Source organism: Aythya marila (assembly GCF_965140915.1).
Source record: "Aythya marila genome assembly, chromosome: 19".
Taxonomy (NCBI): domain Eukaryota; kingdom Metazoa; phylum Chordata; class Aves; order Anseriformes; family Anatidae; genus Aythya; species Aythya marila.
The window spans coordinates 7,971,223-7,993,810 of NC_139060.1; the positions used below are offsets into that span (position 1 = coordinate 7,971,223).

Sequence of the window (22,588 nt, forward strand, 5' to 3'; positions counted from 1 at the left end):
AACTTCTGCAGTGTCTGCAGATCCAGCAGGGGTTAGTCACTTTTCTGAAGAGTTTTCTCATCCCAACTTTTTAGATGATGATAACCTAATAGATAATAGGAAAATATTTATCAGGATGTTAGCTCAATGGCTTGGTTGCTGTTTTCATAGCTGTAGAAAATGTTGGCTCTTGCTTGTTTAAAGAATGGTGTGGCAAACTCCTGTGGGTGCATTCAAAGAAAACAGCCTTCTCCTGAACTCGTTTACTTCTGTTTCTGGTCTACTTCCAGAATTCATCTATTATTTTCCACTGTTGCTTGACTGTTGTCTGTGGGAGTGGATAGTACTGAAATATGAAATGCATTTTTGGACACTTTGTTCAACTTTGAAGTGATCAACTTTGTGTGTAAAATTTAAGGTGGCTTTATGCCTGTGCTTGCAGGCATTTAAATTGCTGCGTGCTCAGAACCCCTTTGTTACGAAAAGGGAAAGTCATTTTCTTCATTGCGTTAGATTTCCTGACTGCCATATACCTCTGATTTAGACGTATGTGTCTCCTGATTTGGAAACCAAATATTTCTTGAATCAGAGCAGAAGCGCCAGATCTAATTCCTGGGTTATAAATGGAATGCAGTGGTAGATAGAAATGTTAAAGGCAATGCAATAATGTTGTTTGGTCCTGAGTTTCAAGTGGTCCTTGAAAGATCTAGGGCTGTATTTGTAATGGCACGGTATTTCAGATATTAAGCGCTTTTTGAACCCCCATCTGCAAAGGGGTACTTCAGTCTTTATCAGCTGCTAGTTCCATTTAATTTGGAAAAGAGAGGAGGGAACAGTTAGCTTAAGAGATTTTCACTGTTAATTTGAACTTCAGGGAAGGGCTGCAGACACTTAAGGGGGGCTGGTTTTTCACTGTCAATATCGCCATTGCTCCAGCTGAAACAGAAGAAAACATGTAGAAAACATTTAATGACTGTAGGCAGCAGCCTCCTGCTGAACAAAATTACAGCGACTTTTACAACATCCTCTTTTTCCAAACATTAGCGTAAACATCCCAGAAGGCCCAGGCCTGCAGTGGAGCTTGGTAGTCTCCCCTCGGAGTGCTTCACAGCCAGAGGCGGTGGCAAAGAGGAGTAAGGGCTCTTCTGTTTGAGGAAAAAAAATCTTTAGGCTTAACAACTGTATAGAAAAGAGACCCAAGGCATGCTCAGTTTGAAATTCTACATCTGACAGGTGATTTATTTCATGCAGATTAGAAGATCAGTGGTTTTGCTATTGAGAATACCAGGCATTACTTTCTTTTTAATGTAGCCCATATGGGCCACCTTTAGACACAGAGATCCAGGGCTCTCTGGATGGCTCATGGTCACTGTTTGTTTTTTTTAAGTGGTTATATAGAAAAATAAGACCACCACCCGAATATAACTGTTTTGAAGACAATGAACAGAAGGGGATTGATCCTGGTCCTGAACTCCAGCTCTGTGCTTACACCAGGATTATAGCAGAAAAGGCTGGATAACCAAATCATGCGCTTTGAGGATGCGCAGAGCTGCTTACATATTATGTGATGCATCCTGCGTGCTGTCGGTTTACAAAGAAGCTGATTTCTTTCCCCAGAATATGTTACCACAGACTACTACAACTTGAAGTACTGTTCTTGTGGTTGAGATTATAATATTGTAACTTTGTGTGATTTTGTGTAAGAGGGCAAAATTGCCTTTGTGTGTGTCTTTTTTTTTTTAAAAGTGTATTAGCACACTTGTTTGTTTTTGTATTGTAGCTACCCGTGTGATGAGCAGGAGCACTGCATGGTTCGCTCTTAATAATCAGTACACAATTGCCCAAAGGGGAAACTGTGTGGGCAGGAGATCTTGTTGATCTTTGTTTTAACAGCTGGTATTATTAAGGAAGAGATTCACAGTGGGAAAAAAAAGAGGATGAAAATCAGTCAACAGTTAATCCAGAGGCATAGTCAGGCACCAGCAGATTTACTGGGAGTTAGTTCTAAAACTGCTTTTGTTGAAATAATTTCAGAATAAAAGAATGGCTGCGTACTAAATCAGGGAAGTGGGATGGTGCTGCGGAACAGCGAGGAGTTGCGACATTGTCAACTGAAAGATCTTACTGGAACAACAACAAGAAGTATTTAGCATTGTTACCACGCTGCAGCTCCGGAGGGAGGCAGCTCCAATGTGGAGCTGTGCTGCTCCTCCTGATTTATGCCGTCCCGGCGGCAGGGCGATACACGCCGGAGTCTGCTCATTTTCAAAGCTCTTGTTTATAGCGCACGCACCAGAACGACGAATCCCTGTGGGCCATTGCAGCTTTCAGGCTGCAGCTCTGGATACTGTCAGCAAAACTGAATCCTTGTCCCATTCCTCCTCCCCCAGGATGAGCAGAAGGAAGAGGTTAGCATTGTTTGTTTTGGTTCTTTGTTTTTCAAACTAGTTTCATGGGTATCATTAATGCTAATGATAGAGATGCAGCATTTCTCTGGGCCCCAGAAGATTTTAGTAGTTACCAGCCTCTGCTTAGGCTTTGCTTAGCTAATGAGTCTGAGGAAATTTATCTGGATTTTAAGGTCCCAGTTCTGCTGTTTGCCCCTGTGTCTATTGGGATTAAGTCTGCATAAATCAGATGAATGGCACTAGTACCACCAAAAGGAGAAGCAGCATGTGCACATTTGTCTTCAGTTTAAGTGACTGAAGATGTACAGAAAAAGGATTGAAATGCAGCCCTTCACTAAAACACTGGTATTTCTGACCTTACTTCTGGCATTAGTTGAGGTCTTATTATTTTGATCTTTAAGAGCTTTCATATATCCTGGGTTGTAATTTGCACATTATGCTATATTTTGAAACAAAACTCTGTCCCATTCTGGGACTTCTTGTATGTGTGTTGTAAGCAGAACTGTGTGCTCGCAGAAGTGTTCATTGCCGAGCAGTCTGCTTGTGACAGATGGTTCTCATTGTGGCAAGCTCGTGCAGTGCCTCAAACCTCAAAATGTATAAACTTATTTGAGGGAAATGAATTGCTGCTGCAGCGTGGTCATCTGTGAAAAGTATCCTTGGACATGGCAAGCAGGGCTTTCTGAGCCTTACCTTTTCTGTATTCGAAGAAAAGTGTAGCATTCATTTTTCAAGAATGGGACACCATGACACCTCTGAGATGCACACAGCTCTTAAAAGAGGAACTGCGCAACTTTTCTTTGAAATATCTTCCCACTGGTAACAGCAGACAACTTGTGTCGAGTCTGTAATGCCTCGGTGCAGCCTTTTTAGGTAATCATTTGAATAAAACTGAAACGCTGCCTGGATAATGCCAGATAACGCTGGATGGACTTACGGTCATCTGCACGTGCCAGCCAGGGTGCGTAACCTACATAATTTCACAAAAAAATCTCCGTTCTAAGGAAGTCAGACTTCCTGTTCTTTGCTTGCCTGCAGAAGGACAGCCTAACTGTCCCAGTCCCGGTATCCTTGACTCAGTTGCTGTTTGAGTCGCCTGTTGCTCATCGGGTCTGTCCCACCCTGCTTCAGCTGTTCCCGTCCTGCCCCGCTCCCCAGAATTAATCACTGCTCTCTGCTGTCACCCCTCTGGCAGCACCTTCTGCGAGCTGCAGCAGCGACCACATCCTCTCTCCGATGGCACATCCTCTCACACCTTCCTTCCTGTTACTTGCCCTGCTGCTCGAGCAGCACCGCAAGCTCTGCGCTACCACATCCTTTGCAGGATACGTCGGGCTGGGGGGGGCAGAAGGCTTTAGTTTGATACCAGGATGGTGGAGGTGCAGGCTTTGGGGTTGTCCTCTGTGGGTTGTGCTGGGGAAGGCAGTCTGTAGCAGCCCTGGGAACCAGGACAGGCTTGGATGAATGAGTCAGGGCTGCCTGTGGCTGTGTGGCTTGGCCCAAGGAGTGCCCCCAGCTTCGTGCTGGCAGCCTGGTGCTCTGCCGTTCAGCACGGGCACCTGGCAGCCACAGCAGTGGCCGTACTCGTGCAGGGAGGCTGCCTCCTGTGACCCGTGTGCCAGGTCCTCCAGGGCTCCCAGAAGAGGTGTCAAAGTGGGTCACGATGCGAAGGGTTGGGCTGCGCTCCAGTGAGCAGCCAAGTAGGTGTCTTGTTGCCCATCTGACACCCTGGGCTTCCTCTCTGTGAGCCACCCTCGCTGCTTGCAGGCTTTGCCAGGTCTTGTTTGGCACTGGGGCTGCCTGTCATGGTCCCTGTTCCCTGCTGCGGTGCTCTGGAGTTGTGAATCACTTCCTCTAAAAGCCAGTTGAAAGCTCTGCTGGTACAGCGACGAGCTCCACGTGGCGGTGGGTGGGGATGTACCCGCACAGCTTTCCTGCAGGTGGGTCTGGTTGGCAGATGGCACAGCTCAACCTGCTCCCTGCACACCCTGAAGGTCTTGTCGTGCTCCTGGACCTGGCCCAGCTCAGTGGGGCTCTGATTTTCCTTGTGCTCTCCAGTGCTGGCCCCTGGGCTGTGGGCTCGGAAGCTTTTTTCTGAAGCACCTCCTGTTTGTCTTCAGTCAGATTTCTGTTAGGGGATGGCTGAAACCTGCACGTGAGACAGCACTTCTGCTTAATTGGCAGGAGGGGTCACTCTTGAGTTTGTGGAAGGTGTTTTTTGGGGTGGGGATGTGTGTGGTTGGTCTCAGCAGCAATTAGAGGGATGCCCCATCACCACCCTTTGCACAGGGCCCTGCTCTTGTACTGGGGCAAGATTATTTTTAAACCCTAAATTAAACCTGTCACAAAAGTGCTGAAAATTGAAAGCGTCTCAAGGCTGGAAGGCAGGCTGCTTGATTCCTAATGTTAATATTGGACAATTGGAGGTGAATTCATCTAGCCACATATAGGATATTTCAACATAAACCATAATCTGTTTCCACTCCTGATCTGTGGGATTTTTTTCCCCACAAGTTTGAAGCGCACTCAGTTGTCTAAAAATGCAGTGCAGAATCTTGTTTGCGTTTTTCTTGTCTAGATCAAGTTCAGAGGAGCATCAGAAGAGGGAAAAGAATAAAAAAAAACTTTTGGTCTTTATGGGAAATGAGTTAAGGATGGAGATTAGGAGGAAATAGAGGTGGGGAGAGCAGATCAGATTTTTCTGGGCCACTTACCATATATTTCAGGTGGAAATATGCTTGTTTAAGGTGGAAGGTCAGGAAGAACTTAATACTTAAAGGTTAAAATGAAACTAAGTGTGGATCAATAGGATATCAGAAGGAAAAATGTGATTGTAAATGGTTTTATCAGTGAGGACCGGATATACTAATGTAATCCTTCCACGACCCACGTAAAGCAGGCGGTAAAGCCACAGCACCACTTCAGTGTAAACCAAAAAGAGATGTTCTCCCCTTCTCGTCGGTCTGTCTTCTCTGGTGCTCTTAGTCCTCCTTATTTGTGCTGCTCGAAGCCAAAGGTCAGTGTCCAGTACTGTTTTAAATGCCTGGCGTGGATCACCACAGATGTTTGTTCAGTTGTCGTTAGCTGAGGATTTCGCTGCCGAGAGCCGACAAGTTCTGTGTGGGACGTGGTCTCTCGCCGGCAGTGGCTGAGCCAACAAATGCTGAAGTGCTTTCTCATTTTCTGCTCCCCTCTGCTCTCTTGAAGGCTCTTGCACTGGTAGTTTGTACTTCATGTTTGTTTTTTTTTTTTTGGTTTTGCATTATTAATTTGCCTGAAGACTGCTACGTTTGCATGTAGCTTTATTGTAGGTCTCCGAGAACCTGTGTATCTGAACCCTGTCGTATTCTGCTAGCACTGCATCGTGCCATACGGGACCTAACTGAGCTTGTGCAGGGTTCATCAGCCTTTTTTTTTTTTTAATCTAATTTGAAGTTTTTGAAATATACTTACAGTATTCAAATACTAATTTACTTTAATGTTCTTGATTTTTAATTCCTTTTTTCTATAGAAACGGACGTTTCCTCTTTTTAAATCAATGGGGGAGGGGTAGGTATGAACCAGGGGGGGGGGGGGGAAAAAACACATTCAATTCCCCTATTCTAATATACATTTTTAGGAGAGTGGATTCTGGAGGAGATGGAATGGAATTCCCCAGAGAGTAAGAGAGTAGAAAGTCTTAAATATTTTTAACATTTAATAATCGTGGTTTTCTTATTATGTTGCAGGATTTAGTAATATAGGAGGATTATGCTAAATACAAAGGCTTTGTTTCTCTGTTACTAGCATCTGAATTTGCAGCATTCAAATTCCCCACTTGGCTTTGTTTTGGTGTTCCTAACTCCTGGCTCCTGTGCTGCTACCTGTGGAAGCAGCAGGAGGAATGGCAGCTAGGCTTGGTTACATCGCCACCTAACCCTAACTGAGCAGGTTTGAACAGATGACAATGATTAAAATTGCAGAATTTACTGGCAAAGTCTCCCAAAATCATAGAATCACTGAATGGTTTGGGTTGGAAGGGACCTCAAAGCCCACCCAGTTCCAGCCCTTTGCCCCCAACCCCATCCAACCTGGCCTGGGGCACCCCCAGCTCCTCAGGGCAGCCTGGGCCAGGGCCTCACTGCCCTCGGAGTAAAGATTCTCCTCCTTATATCTAAACCTATCCAAATCTACAGCCTTTTAGCTTAAAGCCATCCCCCTTGTCCTATTACCACACCCCGTGACAAAGAGTCCCTCCCCAGCTCTCCTGCAGCCCCCTCTGGGTTTGTTGGTGAAAATGAAGGTCTCGTCCATCCCTGGATTTGAATGAGCCCTGAGCTGGATGATTTCACAATAGATGAAAGCACTCTTGAAAGAATTAGGAATATCTTACTGACCTGATCCCTGAAGACCACATGAATAACATTATTGCTCAATAACTGGTTGTACTCCATGTTTTGTGGCTTAGGAATGGAGGGAGGGTTTTTTAATGGCTAACTTTCTTCTTCCCAAAATACTTTGCTATGTTGGTGAATGTGACTTCAGGAGAATACTTGAGAAGTGAGGGAATTTGACAGCTTAAAGTAGCAGCTAAAACAAGGAAAAGCAAATAGCAGGGCCATTTCCATTTTAAGCATTGTCAGTGTAAAAAGGCTGCAGCTGAGTTTCAGAAAGTATGCGTGAGCATGAGGTTATTTGGGTAAAAATACTGGGAGGGAATTAATGGAAACAGAAACAAAGTCAGAAACACTTTTGCCTTAGGAATGAAATTTTCAAAGCCCGCTGGGTATGTGGATGCCCAGTTCCCATTCAGCTTAGCGACGAAGCTCTTTCCTCCTTGGAGTTTACATTTTTTATCTAGCTGCTCGAGAAGATGCTGAGCACTGAAGAGACGCGGAGACGCAGCTTGCTTGCGGCAGCTCGCAGCCAGAGGCTGTGCTGTCCACCCACGTGGAGCCGGGTGGCTCAGCTCGTGTGCTTGGCTCCCCGGCGCCCGGAGGCTCGGTGTTTGTGTTGGCAAGTGGCACTGTTGGTGGGAGCTGCTGGGGTCCAACGGAGGAACAAGTCCCAGCTGTGCGAGCACTCTCATGATGTGTGCTTCCTGAGCACCCTTCAGGACTCTGTGTCTCCTTTAGCAAGCTGTTGGTACCACAGGGAGGAAGCACGGGGGTTTGGAAATGGAGGAGGATGCAATTTGGCCCACTGGAAGGCCAAAGGACAGATGGTAACGTGGGGGCTGCGGCCACACACCTCGTTTGTCACTACTGTGTTTTGCTCAGGAGTGTTTCTGTATGCAAACAGGCCTCTGAGTCAGAGGAAAGTAGCAAACCGTTCTAGAAAACAATTGGGTTTACAGAAAATAGGCACAAAGTGCCCTTCTGTCTCCCCACCCTGTGGTCTGGTGGGAGCTGAGTACCTCGCCATGCTTCTCATCTTGTTTTCTCACTTTTCTCAAAGAGTGCTAAAGGCCTCGTGGAATGTATTGTTTTCTACTGCCCTCTGAGTGGGAGGCTGAGAAGACTGCAGAAGAGAAACAGAGATGTGCAGGTTGGAATGAAGAGCTGAAGCAGCAGCTCATCAAGGGATCTGAGCCAGCTTCCAGCTGCTGAGCATCCCCGTCGAGCTGAAGCAGCGCGTGTAACCTGCTCCTGTGCACCCAGCTCTGTGCCCGTGCTGCTGCCATCAGGCTGCTCCTGGTTGTGCAAACACCATGGGAATCCTCACACCCTCCACTCTTGCTCCTTTTTGTAAAGTAGATACTTCTCCCAGGCTTTCAGTGGGACCTTGATACCTTTATTGAGCTCCAGGCTTGGAAACCCTTGCGAAGTTTTGCTCTTGGAGTACAAGAAGCCGCTTACACCTGGTGCTACAAGTGCTTAGGTTAGCCAAGTGCTAGCTGACCTACTGCTGGCTCTGCCCTCTTCATGATACCATTTTTACTGGAATTACTTGTTTTAAGTGCTTGCTTTATGCAATATAATGATTCTGGAGTTCAGTGAAAACTGAGATGAAATGTAGTACTGAAGTACTGGGAGTCTTTTGAAGAAATTTATTCAATTTTTTCCTTTCCCAACCTACTTATGGGAAATCTTATGGGAAGCAGTCTATTAGTTTTTTTAACTTTTTGGATTCCAAGTAGTAATGTATTTTTGTGGTGACCTTTGGAAATAACAAATGCCTTTTAAATCTTCTTAAAATTGCTAATTTCTTAAAGGCATGTTATTGTTGATGATTATTGTCAATCTCCTTTTAGAGACTGTGGTTTTGTACTGGTTGCACATACTGGCGATTTGGGAATTCTGTAAATTAAATTGATGACCAAAGCCTTCTGTGTACCCTCATTTGTCATTAGATTTCGTTAGCTTTAATGCAGAGCCTTCCCCTACCCTCAGCTTGCTGAGCAGATGCAGGACACGAGGAGGGCATGCATGGTGTAGGCCCCTCTGGCTGCATTCTTTCCTTTCAAATCTCATGCTCTCAATTTTACTGACTTTATTTCGTCCTTAAGGAGCACACAGAATTACTGAAGGTAAGGGGCACATGACCCCAGTATAGCACATCATTGCAGGGCGTTGGCAGTTAAGTGAAATGACACTCAGGCCAAAACTGTTCAATGCCCGGAAAAGGACAGAAACTCTATCTTTAGCAAAGTCTGCAGAAAGGAGCTATATTTCACCTTGCCTGCTAGCAGAGGTTAGTGCTCATCGTTTCATCTGGTCAAGGTTCTTCTAGTTACCACTCGGTGTGGGACACAAGTTTCTTTCCTCGCTTTATAAATAGAAAGTTAGCATTTTCTCACGGTGTATCAGACAGCAGCAGCACGGTGTGTTCGCCTCTGCACAGCATGGAGTTCTCTTTCTCCAGACGTGACATAGTGAGGCCACCGAAACAGCCCACCAGATTGATCCAAAGGACCACAGAGCAGACCGTGTTAGCTTCTTGGAGTCATCTGCAGGTTTTTTTCCTACTTTAAAGGATGCTCTGAGAACAGAGCCTGAGGTGGGAGGTGGGGAGGCGGTGGTGGAAGAGGCTTGTACTGCTGGTGATTTTCGTTCAGAAAATAACAAGCCACTACCAAGATTGCTTTTCCAGGGTGTCTTTCCGTGCACTTAGCACAGTTTGAATTCTCTCAAAGGGCACGATCCTCCTCAAAGGGCATTCTTCCCTAATGGGAAGCTGTGACCTTTCCTCTTGGGTAGGGTTACAGTAAGATGCAAGTTAGTTTCTTGCTAGCAGTACAGAACATCTGAGAAGAGTGGTCTGATTTGCTTACAGGGGGTTAGCACTTGGATTTCCCTACCTAAGACTTCCCTTTTCAAAGCTGGGAGTGTGTGTGAATATATGTAAACTTGTGGGTACTGGACTGCCTTGCCGGGTATTTATTTTATATGCATGTGTTTATGTTAAATAATGTAAATTGTGGAAGAGCAGAGCGTGGGATAGCTAGACGGCCTCTTTATCAGAACCCTTACAAAGGCCACGTTTGCAGCACTTTCTCGACACCAGCGTAGTCTGTGAGATTTAGAGGTTGTATATCAGGAACTGAGCAGGAGCTGCCTCTTGTGGTCCTCAGGCACTGCTGGGAGCCCTGCGGGCCGAGGAAAGGTGTGTGTGTTACCCCGGCATCGCTGTGCTCTCCCTGGCTGTGCGGTCTGTATGCAAATACCTGCCGGCACAGTACATGCCTCTGCCTTCTGCAGAATACAGACATCCTCTTTTTGAGTGCATGACATGACTTTGCTTTAAGGGTGACTTACTTTGCTGGATATCAGAGTTTTATTCTGTGCAGTTTGAGTCCTCCTTTTTAGTTGCCTTTAACCATGTTTTCCATGGCTTCTGGAGCACGGGTCTTAGGGCATCATAGGAGTTCTTTGCTATTATGGTATTTTGTACACGATTGCACTTTGCTGTTTCCCCCTGCCCTGTGACTCTTTCGTTGTCTAAAACTGACATTGTTTAAACTGAAGCCTAGTCTGCTGTGGCTGATGGTTTTAAAGCAGTCCCTTATGCTAAAGCAGAGCAACCGTGCAGCTACCCAGAGCCGATGTGTCCAGCCCCATGCATGTTACCTGCTGTTTTAACTGGTTTCTTGATAGTTCTGCAAGTTTTCTTCCTGTAAGGCATTTCTGATTTCTTTCCTTCAAAATACACTTAATACACTTTCGTTAGCAAGCAGCAGCTTCTGTGTGCAGTTGTCTTGCTCAGCGCTGGAAGAATCTCTCCTGATACGATCTCATTTTCTGTCCGAACCGGAAACGCTGCAGCACACAAAGTGGTATTTGCTTAAAAGCAGCAGAGTCAGAAACGAGGCTCTGTAGTAGGCTTGTTATTTTTTTCGCTTTGTGCATCTAAGGAAGTGGGTTTATAGCACCTTGATAACGCTTGATGATAGCCCTACAAACTGGTAATCACAAGACAGATAGAAAGCAGCATCGCTTCTGTCGGAAGCTTTAATTATGGCAGCTAAGCATTTGACCTAAATCTCTTGGTGTATAGATATTTTTGGAAAACATTGCAAATCTAACTTCTGTACCACAGATGTACAAAATCTCTTCTTTGCTTTCCACGTAATACAGAATGGAACCTGCTGCCAAGTCATTCAGGCTGATATTAAATAGCTTGTTTACGTTGCATTTCGGTAGGATTAAGTATGCAGTATATCAAGATACCAAGTTTGCTTAAAACATAATTTAAAAGCGTTGTAGAAACAGTGACTTTTGAAATGCTACATGGAATGGATGACTATGGAATATGAGTATGGTTGAAGTAACTACATTAAAAAAAAAAAAAAATAAAAGTAATTTCAGGTTAACTATATAGTGATAAGTTGGCTTGGATAATTAATTTGGATTTAGAGTTGCTTAATTTCTCTTGGCATTTGCAAATCCCAAACTGACTTGTGGAATGTTCTTGATTGAAAAAGACTTTAGTGAAAACATGTGTAACTGTGTTTTTGAGGGCAGTGATTTTTGAAGAACAAAGTCGCATCTGTATATAAAAGTAGATAGACAAGAAGAATTGCTGTAAACATAGCTAATGTAATTTTGTGGCATCATTTGCTAGCACATCTTCTATTTTTGAACAAATCATGAGGCTGTAGGGGGAAGTAAGTTCTATTCTGTAGAAAGCCTTCGCTTTTCTAAGAGGTATTATAAATTCTTAGCACTGACAAAGGCTGAATTCAAATTATTTTTTAGACTAATATTAGAATTATTAATTAGGAGTAGGCCTCAAATTCATGGAACTCCAGTTAACTCTTAGAGTGCAATAAAATTCTGACAAGAGTATCCATTTCTTATCATTTGTCTTGGTATGTCTTGATATTAGAAAATTGTGTTCAGTTAAATTGCCAGAATTTTATGAAATGGAAGTGATTCAGAAATGAAGAACGAAGAGCATTACTGACTTGGCCTCATGTTAAAATATAGATTTCTGTTGATTTAAAAAACCTGCGTTGCTACAAAAATGTCTAACTGTGGCAATGGAAAATATTAATACCACTTTGTAGCGATATGTACTTTGGAAATTATTTTTAGTTATTTCTATGTTCAATGAGACTAAACATTTTTATTTTTTTTTGCTTCGTTGCAGGACCAGTTTGACAATTTAGAAAAACACACGCAATGGGGTATTGATGTTCTGGAAAAATACATCAAGTTTGTAAAAGAAAGAACAGAGATTGAACTCAGCTATGCAAAGCAGCTTAGGTAAGTTGATATGCAAAGTTCTGGACTTTGAGTTGCATCTGTTCAGCGCCTGTAATCATCTGGAAGTTCATGTTACAGTGATGGTAATTTGTGTAGCTTATAATGATTGCTTTTAGATGGAGAATAGCTTTAGTTTAAAGAATGGAAAGCTAAAATTAATTTAACATGCTGGTTTTTATCTCTGCTAAACATCATATGCTTTGTAAAAGTAAGGGTATTTAGGTGACTGAATAGCACACTGGGGCTTACTCGTGATTTACTCATGGTTAATGGCTCAGGCTTTGGGGTAGAGTTGTAATGTTTTCCATGAAATTAGGACTGCACAGGAATTCTGAAGGTTTTAAGAATTCGGCACAATAATAATTTGTTACAGGACAAAGTTTAGGGTTTCTTTTCATAAGAAAAGAACACTTCAACCTCTCGTTGAACTGGTGTTGAAGAAACTGCAGGTCAGAAAGTCAGTCTCGGCACGTGGAAATTTAGTCTACAGTCATATTGCAGCCTAAGATTTGAATTTTGACACTTTTAGAGTCTTGCCAATGTTCTTGCAATGTGTCTCGAACAGAGCTGAGGTCCTTGGAATTTATCTGAAGTAGCTAAATTACTGGAAATTCCTTCTGGGTATTTTCTGGGTTGACCGCCAGGTTGTACGTAAGGATACGAGTATAAGCGAACCAGACCCTGAAAACCAATTCCTTGAGGTCAGACCCACTGTGAATGGAGAAGAGGGAGGAGGGAAGGGGCATGAAGAACCACCCCACAATGGGTAGCTCTTACCCTTTTCCCCAGAAGGGCAGAAGAGAAGTGAACAAGGGTTAGTGGGGAGCACAGCCCAGCTGTTGTGGAGAGAGGCTATGATGCAACATAGCTGGCAGCCACTAGTGCCCAGGGTGATTAAGTGGAAGGGGTGAAGGGGATGGAAGCTAACTGGGAGGGGGAGTACAGGACTAATGCTTCCCAACCCCTCCAGTAAATCCATCCCTTTTTTCCCCCTGCATGATTATAATACATATTAGAATCTCCTTCCGTCTTCCTGGTATTTATAGAGATTGAGATCTGCGCTTCTAGTTGATCTGTATATACCTAAAGCAAAATGCCTATTAAAAAGAAAAAAAAAAAAAAAAGCTAGCTCAGAACTTTTGATGCTTTAGTTTGAATGGCTTTTGACATGGGCAATGGCCTATTATTTGCTAGAGGCTGGTACCTGATAAAGCCCTGCCTTCACGGTTATGTGCTTTCTCAGGGGAATGCCACAAGGATTTCCCAGAGTTTCTGCTATATAGACGAGCAGGAAATAGAAAATATAAGTTGTGAAGGAACAAATTGCTCACATCCTATGGAGATGAGAAGAGACTGAGTTACAGAGGCAGAGTGAGGTGGAAGAGAGCATGAGTAGACTGGGAAACCCCAGTAGATTACCTGTGTGAGCAAGTCTGTCTTACAAAGAATCACACCCTTGACCCACTGAATTTCTAAGGGTGATGAATTTTAGGCATGAAGAGCATAATCATGAAAATAAATGAGCAAACAAAGTGTTAAAGGAAAGTGGGAGATGGTCAGAGAGAAGGTTATCTAAAGCTATTACTCTAAGAATCACGAGCCTCTGATGGATAATTGTGTGAAAGAATAAGGTGTCAGAAGTGAAAATGAGGGAGCAGAGAAACAAGCTAGGAAGGCATAAAAATGATGCAGAGTGAAAGGCAGACAGAAACACAAATCGGAGGCAGGTGCACAGGCTAGCACAGAATCTTTTTAGAATTGCTATTTTATTGCTGATCTTTTGTTTTTATGCGTTAGTTGCTGCTTTAATCGCTGTTAGATTTGCAGGTGTCATTGCTTTTCAAGCTTAAACCTGAGAAGGGCCAATATTTTGCTCCTGACACTGCATAATTGCACACTGAATTTCAACATGTGATAGTCAGATTGGCTCTTACTGGATGAAGTATCACTTCTGGATTCTGTATCACTTCTGTTTTTTTGTGGGCGTCATGGTTAAAACCCTATATACTTTTTTGATTAACAAAGAGGAGACAGAAATCAAAAAACCCTGTTAAATATGATATACATGTACATTTTTATAAGTGCATTATAGGGATTAGCAACTGGGTTAAACATTTTATTATTTTCTTTGTTCCTTATTATATATTTTCTAAATCCGTTTTCTGTGAAAGCGTACTGTCTGCTGTTGTTTTACCCTGACCCAGTAGCATTTCTGTACCTTTAGAGGTTCGGTAGACTGTAGCCTTGTATTTGAATTACTTGGGCAGCATGATAGTAGGGAGATGTCCATCCTGAGTATGAAAATACCTTATTAGTTTAGTCTTCAATGTGTTTCCTTCTGTTTTTTTTTTTCTTCTTCAAGCAGGTGTGTGGAGGCATTCCTATCCACACGTAATCAGGCAGAACAGTTTGCAGAATTGTTGCTGTGCTGATATTTGGTTGAAACTGCTGTGTGCAGAACTAGAGAAAAGTTCATTGTTCCAGAGCATCCTCTTTTCAGAGAAGACAGAGGCTGGAATGGAAATGCTTATCTGGGGGCCGCCCAGGAGGGATACTTACATTTTGAGGAACTGTCCAAGTCTGCCAGGGCTCTGGCTAGAACTCTGTTGGTGCTGATGCTACTTAATTCCTTAGGGAAAACAAAATGAGTAAGAAAAGTGAGGCAAGAGGCTCTGCTGTTTCCCAGTTAGCAGTAAAACCAGCATGCAGCAAGGATTGGGTTACTCCTACTTGAAAAGAAACTGCTCTTTCAGAAAGAAAAGACTTAATTCTGGGAATTCTCAAAAAAAAAAATAAAAAAATAGCATAGATAGGCCAATGAATTTTAGTAGTTCGTCTGTCAACGATTGCATCAGTACCACTGAAATGTTACTTGGAATCAGTGAAAAACAATCTGTAAAGTTAACCCAAGTGGTTTCTATTTAACTGTAGGGTAACAGAGGCTGCAGGAAGGCATAGAGTAACAAGGCTGAGTTTAAAATGCAGGACATCGCAGTGCTGCAGCCCTGAAAAGGCTTTAATTGCTAAGCAAGATGTGGCAGCTCCCTGGTTTGCATCATGTATGGTGTTACATTGCGCTACAGTCCAAATATGCATCATCATCCTGGGTTTTAAGCATCAGCAAGGTGCGCTGAGTGGTGGACAGCATGTGTTCTGTAAATCCTAGATTTGCTGCTGGCTAGGGGTTTGCAGTCATCTTTTTCAGGAAAAATGAAAGCTATAGAACAAGTCAGGTGTGCTAACCAAGATAGGTTCAACTTCCTTGCTCGAGATAAGATCACTGGAGAAGGATATCAATATTTTCAAATGAAATCATTAGTTGCGTATGTAGTAATGAGATGTAATCGTCTGTGCTAATTGGAATAATCAAATTTCACATTTCTGCCAGCATCAGTTAACGATCACAGAATTATCCCATTTGTATCATCTCAGTGCAGCTTCCCATAGCTTTACCAGGATTGTTTTTCTTCCTTGGAAGCATCCTGCAAAAGACAGGCAAACTTGCTGGGTCAGAGTCATCTCCTGCAGCAAATCGCACTTCCGTGAGCTGCCTGCCTTTGTGTGTGGAATAGCACCTTCTACTGGGGGGACTTCTTACAGCTTCTCTGTGTGTCTGAGGGCCAGGAAAAGGGTTGTAAAAGGTTCTTTCGGGCAAAGGGGATGTGCATCAGCAGAACCAGAACTCAAGTGCGTTGCGTATTGACATTATGATTTTAAATTATGAACTTCTTGGGTTCAGAGCCTGTTAATTCATTGCAGTTATGCAGATGGAAGCACAATGGGGCCCCTTCTTTTGTGGTCATACTTCTGATAAGGTAGATACCTAGCCAGTGCAAATAAAAACTGAAGTGCCACTGTGTGCATGCAAAGACCATCCACTTATTTTAAAGGGTATTTAAAATTTAACTTTGTATATGCTTTTAATTTTAGGAACCTTTCGAAGAAATATCAACCCAAAAAGAACTCCAAAGAAGAGGAAGAGTACAGGTACGTTCATGATCTACTGCTGGGTAAGCATTCATTGACAGAGGAAGGGGAGCTATAGTTAGGTTACCTACAAGGATTTGGCTTCTAAACCAAAAACTTGCATTGAACTCTAGAGAAGAGAGAGATCATATATTCATAAGCAGGCTTATATATGTGTTCTGGGTACTAGATGCCTTTTTTTTCTTTTGTGTCTTTTCTAATGTACTTTAAAATCTTCAAGCCAGACTATACAGTGCTGGTTCTTTGAAGTGAATGACCAAACTCTAATTACCTTCAGCAGGAACAGAAGCAGTTGTTAATTTTAGCATGAAACTTGAGCAGTCCATGCAAGTATTAAATTACTCTAATGGACTGACGAGGCAGTCTAGTATGTTATTAAAGAGATCGTGTTGTAGCTCCACAGGAGAAATCGGGGTCTCTTGAAGAGTAAGGTAGAGAGATGTAGCTTGTAACAGGCAGTGTCCTGGAGCGGATCGACACATGACTTGCTGCTGTTGAAGGATGTTACATTGCCTCAGGTGCCTGCTGTTTATTTAGATATTCAGACTGTCTCCCTGGTGGCAGGGCACTAACGTAATGTTTGCAGGTAGTGACTGCAGTCTCAAAGCACAGGTCCTCCACTCAGTGACACTGAAAATGCATATGGAAGGCTGTAAACCACGTCAAAAAAAAAAAAGACCACAACACATTCCTGCCCTTGCTGAGATCAAAGATATTATTAAAGAGAGCTTTCTAGAGGAGAAGCCTTCCAATGGACAAGCTATAAGCCAGAGTTGTAACCTTTTCTGTGGAGCAATCTGACTTTTTCTAAAATTCCTTAACTTCATTGTTTTGTAATGCATCAGCTTTGAGCAAAGGCACTGTAAAAGATTCTGACCCTGCAGCCTTAAATTGCAGGAGGCTGCTCTGCTTCAGAGTTGAACCATTGACCTTGAAACTTGAAACGCTTCAAAGGAGTTTGGATTCAGGTCCAACTGTACTATTATACTGATTTAAATTCTTGGGTCAGGACCCCCCTCCCCAGCTGGCTTGTACAGCTACCCTGCTGGTTTGTATCAACCAAGATAATAGCCTTTTCATTTTGTTTTTGATTGATTTTTAGTAACGCTGTTTGGGAATCATTTATTGATGCTATTGTTTCCTGAAACAGTGATATTTACACAAGGAAGCTCATATTACCAGCACACTGGCTGTGTTGGTCTGTACCTGGGGTTAGGAAGAAATGTGTCTTTGGGTAGCTATACCATAAACTGGTATTTTTAGTTTACAACAACCTTTTGGACACATCTTCCTTTGCTGGAAAAGGATATTGGAGCTAAGTAGCTCATGCAATGTGACACAGAAGACTCTGTGTATCCTTTGCCCTTTTAAATGGAGTGTCCCCATGTCTCTAACGTCTGGGGAGTTGTCATGTGACCTTTGGATGCCTTGGATGCTGCATTGAAACAGCCTGTCTAAAAATGATGCATTTTCAAGTTTATCATCAGTCTGTAGTTCCGTGGTTGGATCCCCTGGCTTTTGCAGCTGGGATGTCTCTTGAGGTACTGCAGCTTGACTGTGAATGTGGTTGCTTTTAATGGTTTGGGTCTCTTCTTTTTTTTTCCCCCCGTTTTTTCTCCAATGCCTTTCATCTCCTTTCATACCACTCCGCTTTATTTCCTCTGAATCTCCCCCCTTCGCTTTGGATTTTTGCCTGAAGGTGATGTTATTTGTGCAAACTGCTACCATTTAATATTAATAGTTTTCCTAGCGTGCGCAAGTGCAGCGCTTCAAAGCAGTGTTCTTCCAGCTGACCAGTACAACAAGCAGGGGAATTTAAATGCAGCTCTGTTGGCTCAGTGCTGAATATGCTGGTGACATCACCTGCTGTTTTTGAAATTGTGTGCACAGATGTTCACTTCTTCCTTTTAATAACATGTGGAATGTTGTATTGGAGAGTAATATGAAAAGTAAACCTTGCAATGGAAGGGACCAAAATATGTGGTTTGACAATGAACACCTGGTTAGTAAATTCACTGTCTTTTGGAAAACTTTGTAAGTTATAGCTAATCTAAATCCAACTAACATTTTGAAAAGTTTCCTTTTCTGCACAGTGCTAGCCAAAGGTTGGTTGGTTGGATTTTGCCAGGTGTAGAGTTCACTGACTCTGTGCACTGAATTGTAGGACTTGAAAGAGGGTAACTCGAAAATGTTTGGTGAGTAAAGATTAGAGCAGTGAAGTCCCAGAGCAGTACTGATAAAAACACTTGGCTTTCTCAAAGTGTTGTGTTCTAAGAGCCAATGTCAAACTGTCGAAATGCAGATAAATTTATCAGACCGTCAGTGTGCGGGATCAGTTTCCTTCTGAGGGCATTTTCAAGTGAACCTGTGCTAATTTGTACTCAGTCTCGTGCAACGATAGTAAATGCTTCAGAAGGGTACAACCTCCCTTTGCAGTGTGGGTGTCTGAAAACAAAGGGACTAAAAGCCAAATGCATTTTTGTCCTCTGCAGGTACACATCAACTAAAGCCTTCCTAGCCACTTTAAATGAAATGAATGACTATGCCGGACAGCATGAGGTCATTTCAGAGAACATGACCTCTCTTATCACTGGAGAGTTAACACGCTTTGTGCAGGAGCTGAAACAAGAGAGGAAATCGGTAACTGAATGTTTTTTATTATTCACAATTAATTGCTAATTAAGACAGATAATTAGTGGTAGTGGAGTTCAATGTTAAGCAAAATTAACATGCAGTTAATAAACACAAGCTTTGCTAATGAACCAAGCATTAAAAAAGTGGGTTACATGCCCTGGCCAAGGCACTGAACCGTTTGAATCAAATGTTATAAAATCAGACAGCTATGCCTTCAGGAGAATGCCTGCTAAATAAGGTCAGAAACCCATCTGTGCTCAAGGCTCTGTTAGCCAAAAGCTTGTTTAGGGAAGAGTCCAGGCACCACATAAAGCATGAAATAAACAGAGAAGCTGTATTACTGAAACTTTCATAAAGAATTATTATTATGAACTTGATTCACGTTTTCCTGCTTCTCAGCCAGATCTAGTCAACAAAACTCTTTCAAAAAAGATTTATAACGAGAAGTGCGGGGTCTGCTTTGTTTTGTGATGTTGATGACTCTTTTTTCAACCTGTTGTCTTTCAAGATCACTAAAATTAGGATTTTGTTAATACTGTATTTTAACTGGTAGCAGGCACGCAGGTTCCTCAACTACAGCAAAAGTTGAAAGCTGATTAATTTGCATGTCACCAACTGTGAAAGGCGTATAGCTGAGATGTGTTTGTTTCCTTCCCCTGCCTTGAAATCTTTTATCCCTGGAATGCGTGGGCATAAAATACCGTTCCTAAGGATTATTGTTGAAAATATTCATAAACCATGTATGAAACGGCTAAGCAAAGTGCAACAGGGCAAGGGAGCATCAGGCCACATACTTCACTTCCAGATGGTAGCCAAAATGTTGGTCCATTATGGAAAGTGCAAAGTGCTCTTGTTAGTCCAGCAAAACTTAAGCATTTATAAATAGCCCCACTAAACGTTAAGCCTGTGTTAAAGTGCTTTGCAAAACCAGACTCCTGACTATTACTGTGTTTTCCGAAGTGTAGTATGAGAATAGTAAGCCTGTCAACAGCGGATATGAACATACGGACACACCTTTCATTTGCAGAATGGTGTGTAATCTTTTAGAAACACATTATTTGGCCAGCAGCATGGAAATGTGATTTGCATATAGTTGGGATGGGAAAGTTATCTTGGCTGCTTCTGTGACCTTTTATTCCATATGAACTCTGTACAATATGCAAAGTCCAAAAAAAAGAAAAAAAAAAAGTGTTCTGTATGGTGTTTTGTTGTCACTTCTAATTTTTACCTGATTTCTAAATTGTAGGGACTTATGAAGTGATTGGAATATCTCTTGGACATCTTAAGTAAAATAATGAAGGGCTTGGTATCTTGTAAAGAATGCGAGCAGTAACTGTATTGTTTTTTTCTTATGCTTGTAGAGTTTTATAGTAAGTTTGGCTCAGAAGTATCTGATGGGTGAATGACAAGCAAATTATTTTAATGTCAGTCCAGCAATACAGCATAGGAACAGCAAAAAAAGGAACTGACTGTGTTTATGCGCTGCTGGTGATAACTTGTAGCTTTTAACAGAAGATAGCTGTCAGTCATGGGTGCTTGTTTTGTTCTTGTAACATGAGTACAAACGTTGTGAATTATGAATCCTTGTCTGATTCCTTTGGATTTTTCGTTTATGAGCAAGTGGTGTTGAAAAGGGAATTGCTTCTGCCTTCAGGCGTTTTTCATACATAGTCTCTCTCATTACATACCATAAAACACAATTTCATCAATCATGCTGGGATCTGCAGGGTAAGCTGATTGTTGTGTAAATATCACAGAGGTCTGATGCTCTGGCAAAACCTCTTGTGATACGAATTGATGAACAGTTTGGGATTTCCAGTAATATTGCTGGCAGAGTTCTTGTGCTTACTGCTTAATGCGTGATCAGCCATTGTGCTAGGAGTTGCTGCAAGCTGTAGGAAAAGGTGATCATTCCTGAGTCTAGGAATAATCCACAAATAGGACCTGGGGGGGGGGCTTCTTGTCTAGACTCTTGAATGACTTAATCCAAATGATACAAGAGCCTAAATACGTGTAAAATGGAACAAACTTCCAGTGGTTTCAGTGTGATTGAGTTACATAAGCACCCTTGCTTTTATTGTCATAATTTTTCTCCATGGAAAAGGGGAATGATACACAGATGCATCATAAGCATAAGTGTGTAAAAGGGGTACTCAGATACAGCAAAGTGGTCAGACAAATGCACCAGGCTTGAGAGCTTCTATTTCTAAAGGGAATCCCTTCAAAACGCAGTAGGAATTGTGCATTTAGCAGGCATGAGCGATGAGGCTGGTGATGTTTAAATGCACAAGGTCTTATGTATGCCTACATTACTCTGTTTTCATGCTCATTTAGCTCTATTGATTAAAGTGGAATTACACCAGCAGGCGATTGGTTGCACAGAAGTAAATCACACTTCTTTGTTTTCCTCTGTGACAGCTACGAGCCCATAGCCTGTAAGTAAGCAGCACAGAACCTGATAGTATATAAAGCCTTACACTAGTTTCCTGTTGGATAAAACTCAGTTTGTGTGCAATTTTTAAGTGAGTTTGTTTGACTGCTGTGTAAAAAGGTGTGCTTTATACATGCCTTTGTAAAGTTTTCCATGTTTGATAGTTGCTAATGGTGAAAATATGGCAAGAAGCCAATTAAAAACAAGCAGGATGACTTGCAAATTCACAGTGGCTTGGTGCTGTTGTTCAAAAGACAGATAACTCCTGTTTCTCCTGGCCTGGTTTAAAGCCTGGGGAGAGTCCTGGGTTACTTTTTGTTTTTACCGATTACATATATGATGGCTTTTGCTCACTAGAGAAAGAAATCAGGCAAAGAATCTTTTTGTGAAACTCAATTATCTTCAGCGACGCAGGTCGGTGTGTTCACTTTCATTGTGTTGTGCATTCCCCTTCCATAGCCCACACTGACGTTAATACTGTACCAGCTGATGTTGTGCTCTGCCCTTGCAGTCACAGGAGCTGCACATACACCCTGCCTGCTATTCCCATACAGCTTGTGTGTGTAAGAGGGAGAACTCCTTGCACTGTTTCGGTTCTTCCCAGCTCTCCGGTGAAGTGAAACTTGTACAGTGCAGTTCCTCACTTTCACTTCTTTTTGTGCTCTCTTGATCTCGGTGTGTCTGTGCTCTCATGTGAGTAATTCTCTTTTTCAACTGACCTTGATAACTACTTCCAAGCTGAAATGTCGGTTCCTATGCTGCATGTGAAGGTCATAAACCATCCATCTTCCTTTTGGGGTTGTTGAGGCTGTGCCTGAGTTCCCCTTCACTGTAGAAAGACGTCTGTCATCAAACCACACCAACGAGTGGGGGATCGCCAGCGTGGTTCAGGGAAAGAACTTCTACAGGCATTCTTTGTGCAGTCCCAATTTCACAAGGACTATGTTTTGAGGTAACTGTGGAAGCTGTCAAGTTTGAGCCAGGCACCCTGTGAAATTGGGTCTTAATCTTGCTCATCTGTGATGAAAGAAAAGGAGGTGCTCCTGGTAACGTCAGGAGAGGCTCCTTTGAGGCTCCTTTATTTCACAAGCATTTGCAGGTTGGAGATGTACTCAAGACTTCTACTCCCACCCAGCGTGACTGCTGCTGGTTGTGACAGCAGCTCCTAAGCAGACCACTTGTTCTCATTGTGGGAGAATGATCACCAGCATTTTGGTTGCGTAGGTGAGGGAGTCTCCTCCACGTTGCTGTGCCTACTGAGTTACTCAGCACGTTTTATTCTATTAAGAATATGCATAAATTTAGACACCAGCTATTTTTTGCTACCTTCTTTTTTGGTGGCACCAGTGCTTGGACTTCTGAGCAAGTGTAGCCAATGCAGTCCAAGCACTGAGGATTTCCTTTTATTTTTTTAATTCCTTAAAGCTTCTCAAGAGAGATGATTTAGGCATTTTCTCAACTTT

The 22,588-nt window shown here is 42.7% G+C and overlaps 1 protein-coding gene across 8 annotated transcripts in view; it reads left to right on the forward strand.

The window, feature by feature from the left end:
• The window catches only part of FNBP1 (formin binding protein 1), a 95,684-nt gene that overhangs the window by 18,517 nt on the left and 54,579 nt on the right, over positions 1 to 22,588 (forward strand). For 7 of the 8 annotated variants that reach the window (XM_082775349.1, XM_082775354.1, XM_082775347.1 and 4 more), the window contains exons 1-4: positions 9,200 to 9,321; positions 11,958 to 12,073; positions 16,004 to 16,060; positions 18,553 to 18,700. In XM_082775349.1, coding sequence (XP_082631475.1) covers positions 9,211 to 9,321; positions 11,958 to 12,073; positions 16,004 to 16,060; positions 18,553 to 18,700 — 432 coding nt within the window. In that variant the 5' untranslated portion in view covers positions 9,200 to 9,210. Of the gene's footprint in view, positions 1 to 9,199; positions 9,322 to 11,957; positions 12,074 to 16,003; positions 16,061 to 18,552; positions 18,701 to 22,588 lie in introns of those variants that run through there. The other variant, XM_082775351.1, reaches the window with a different exon arrangement.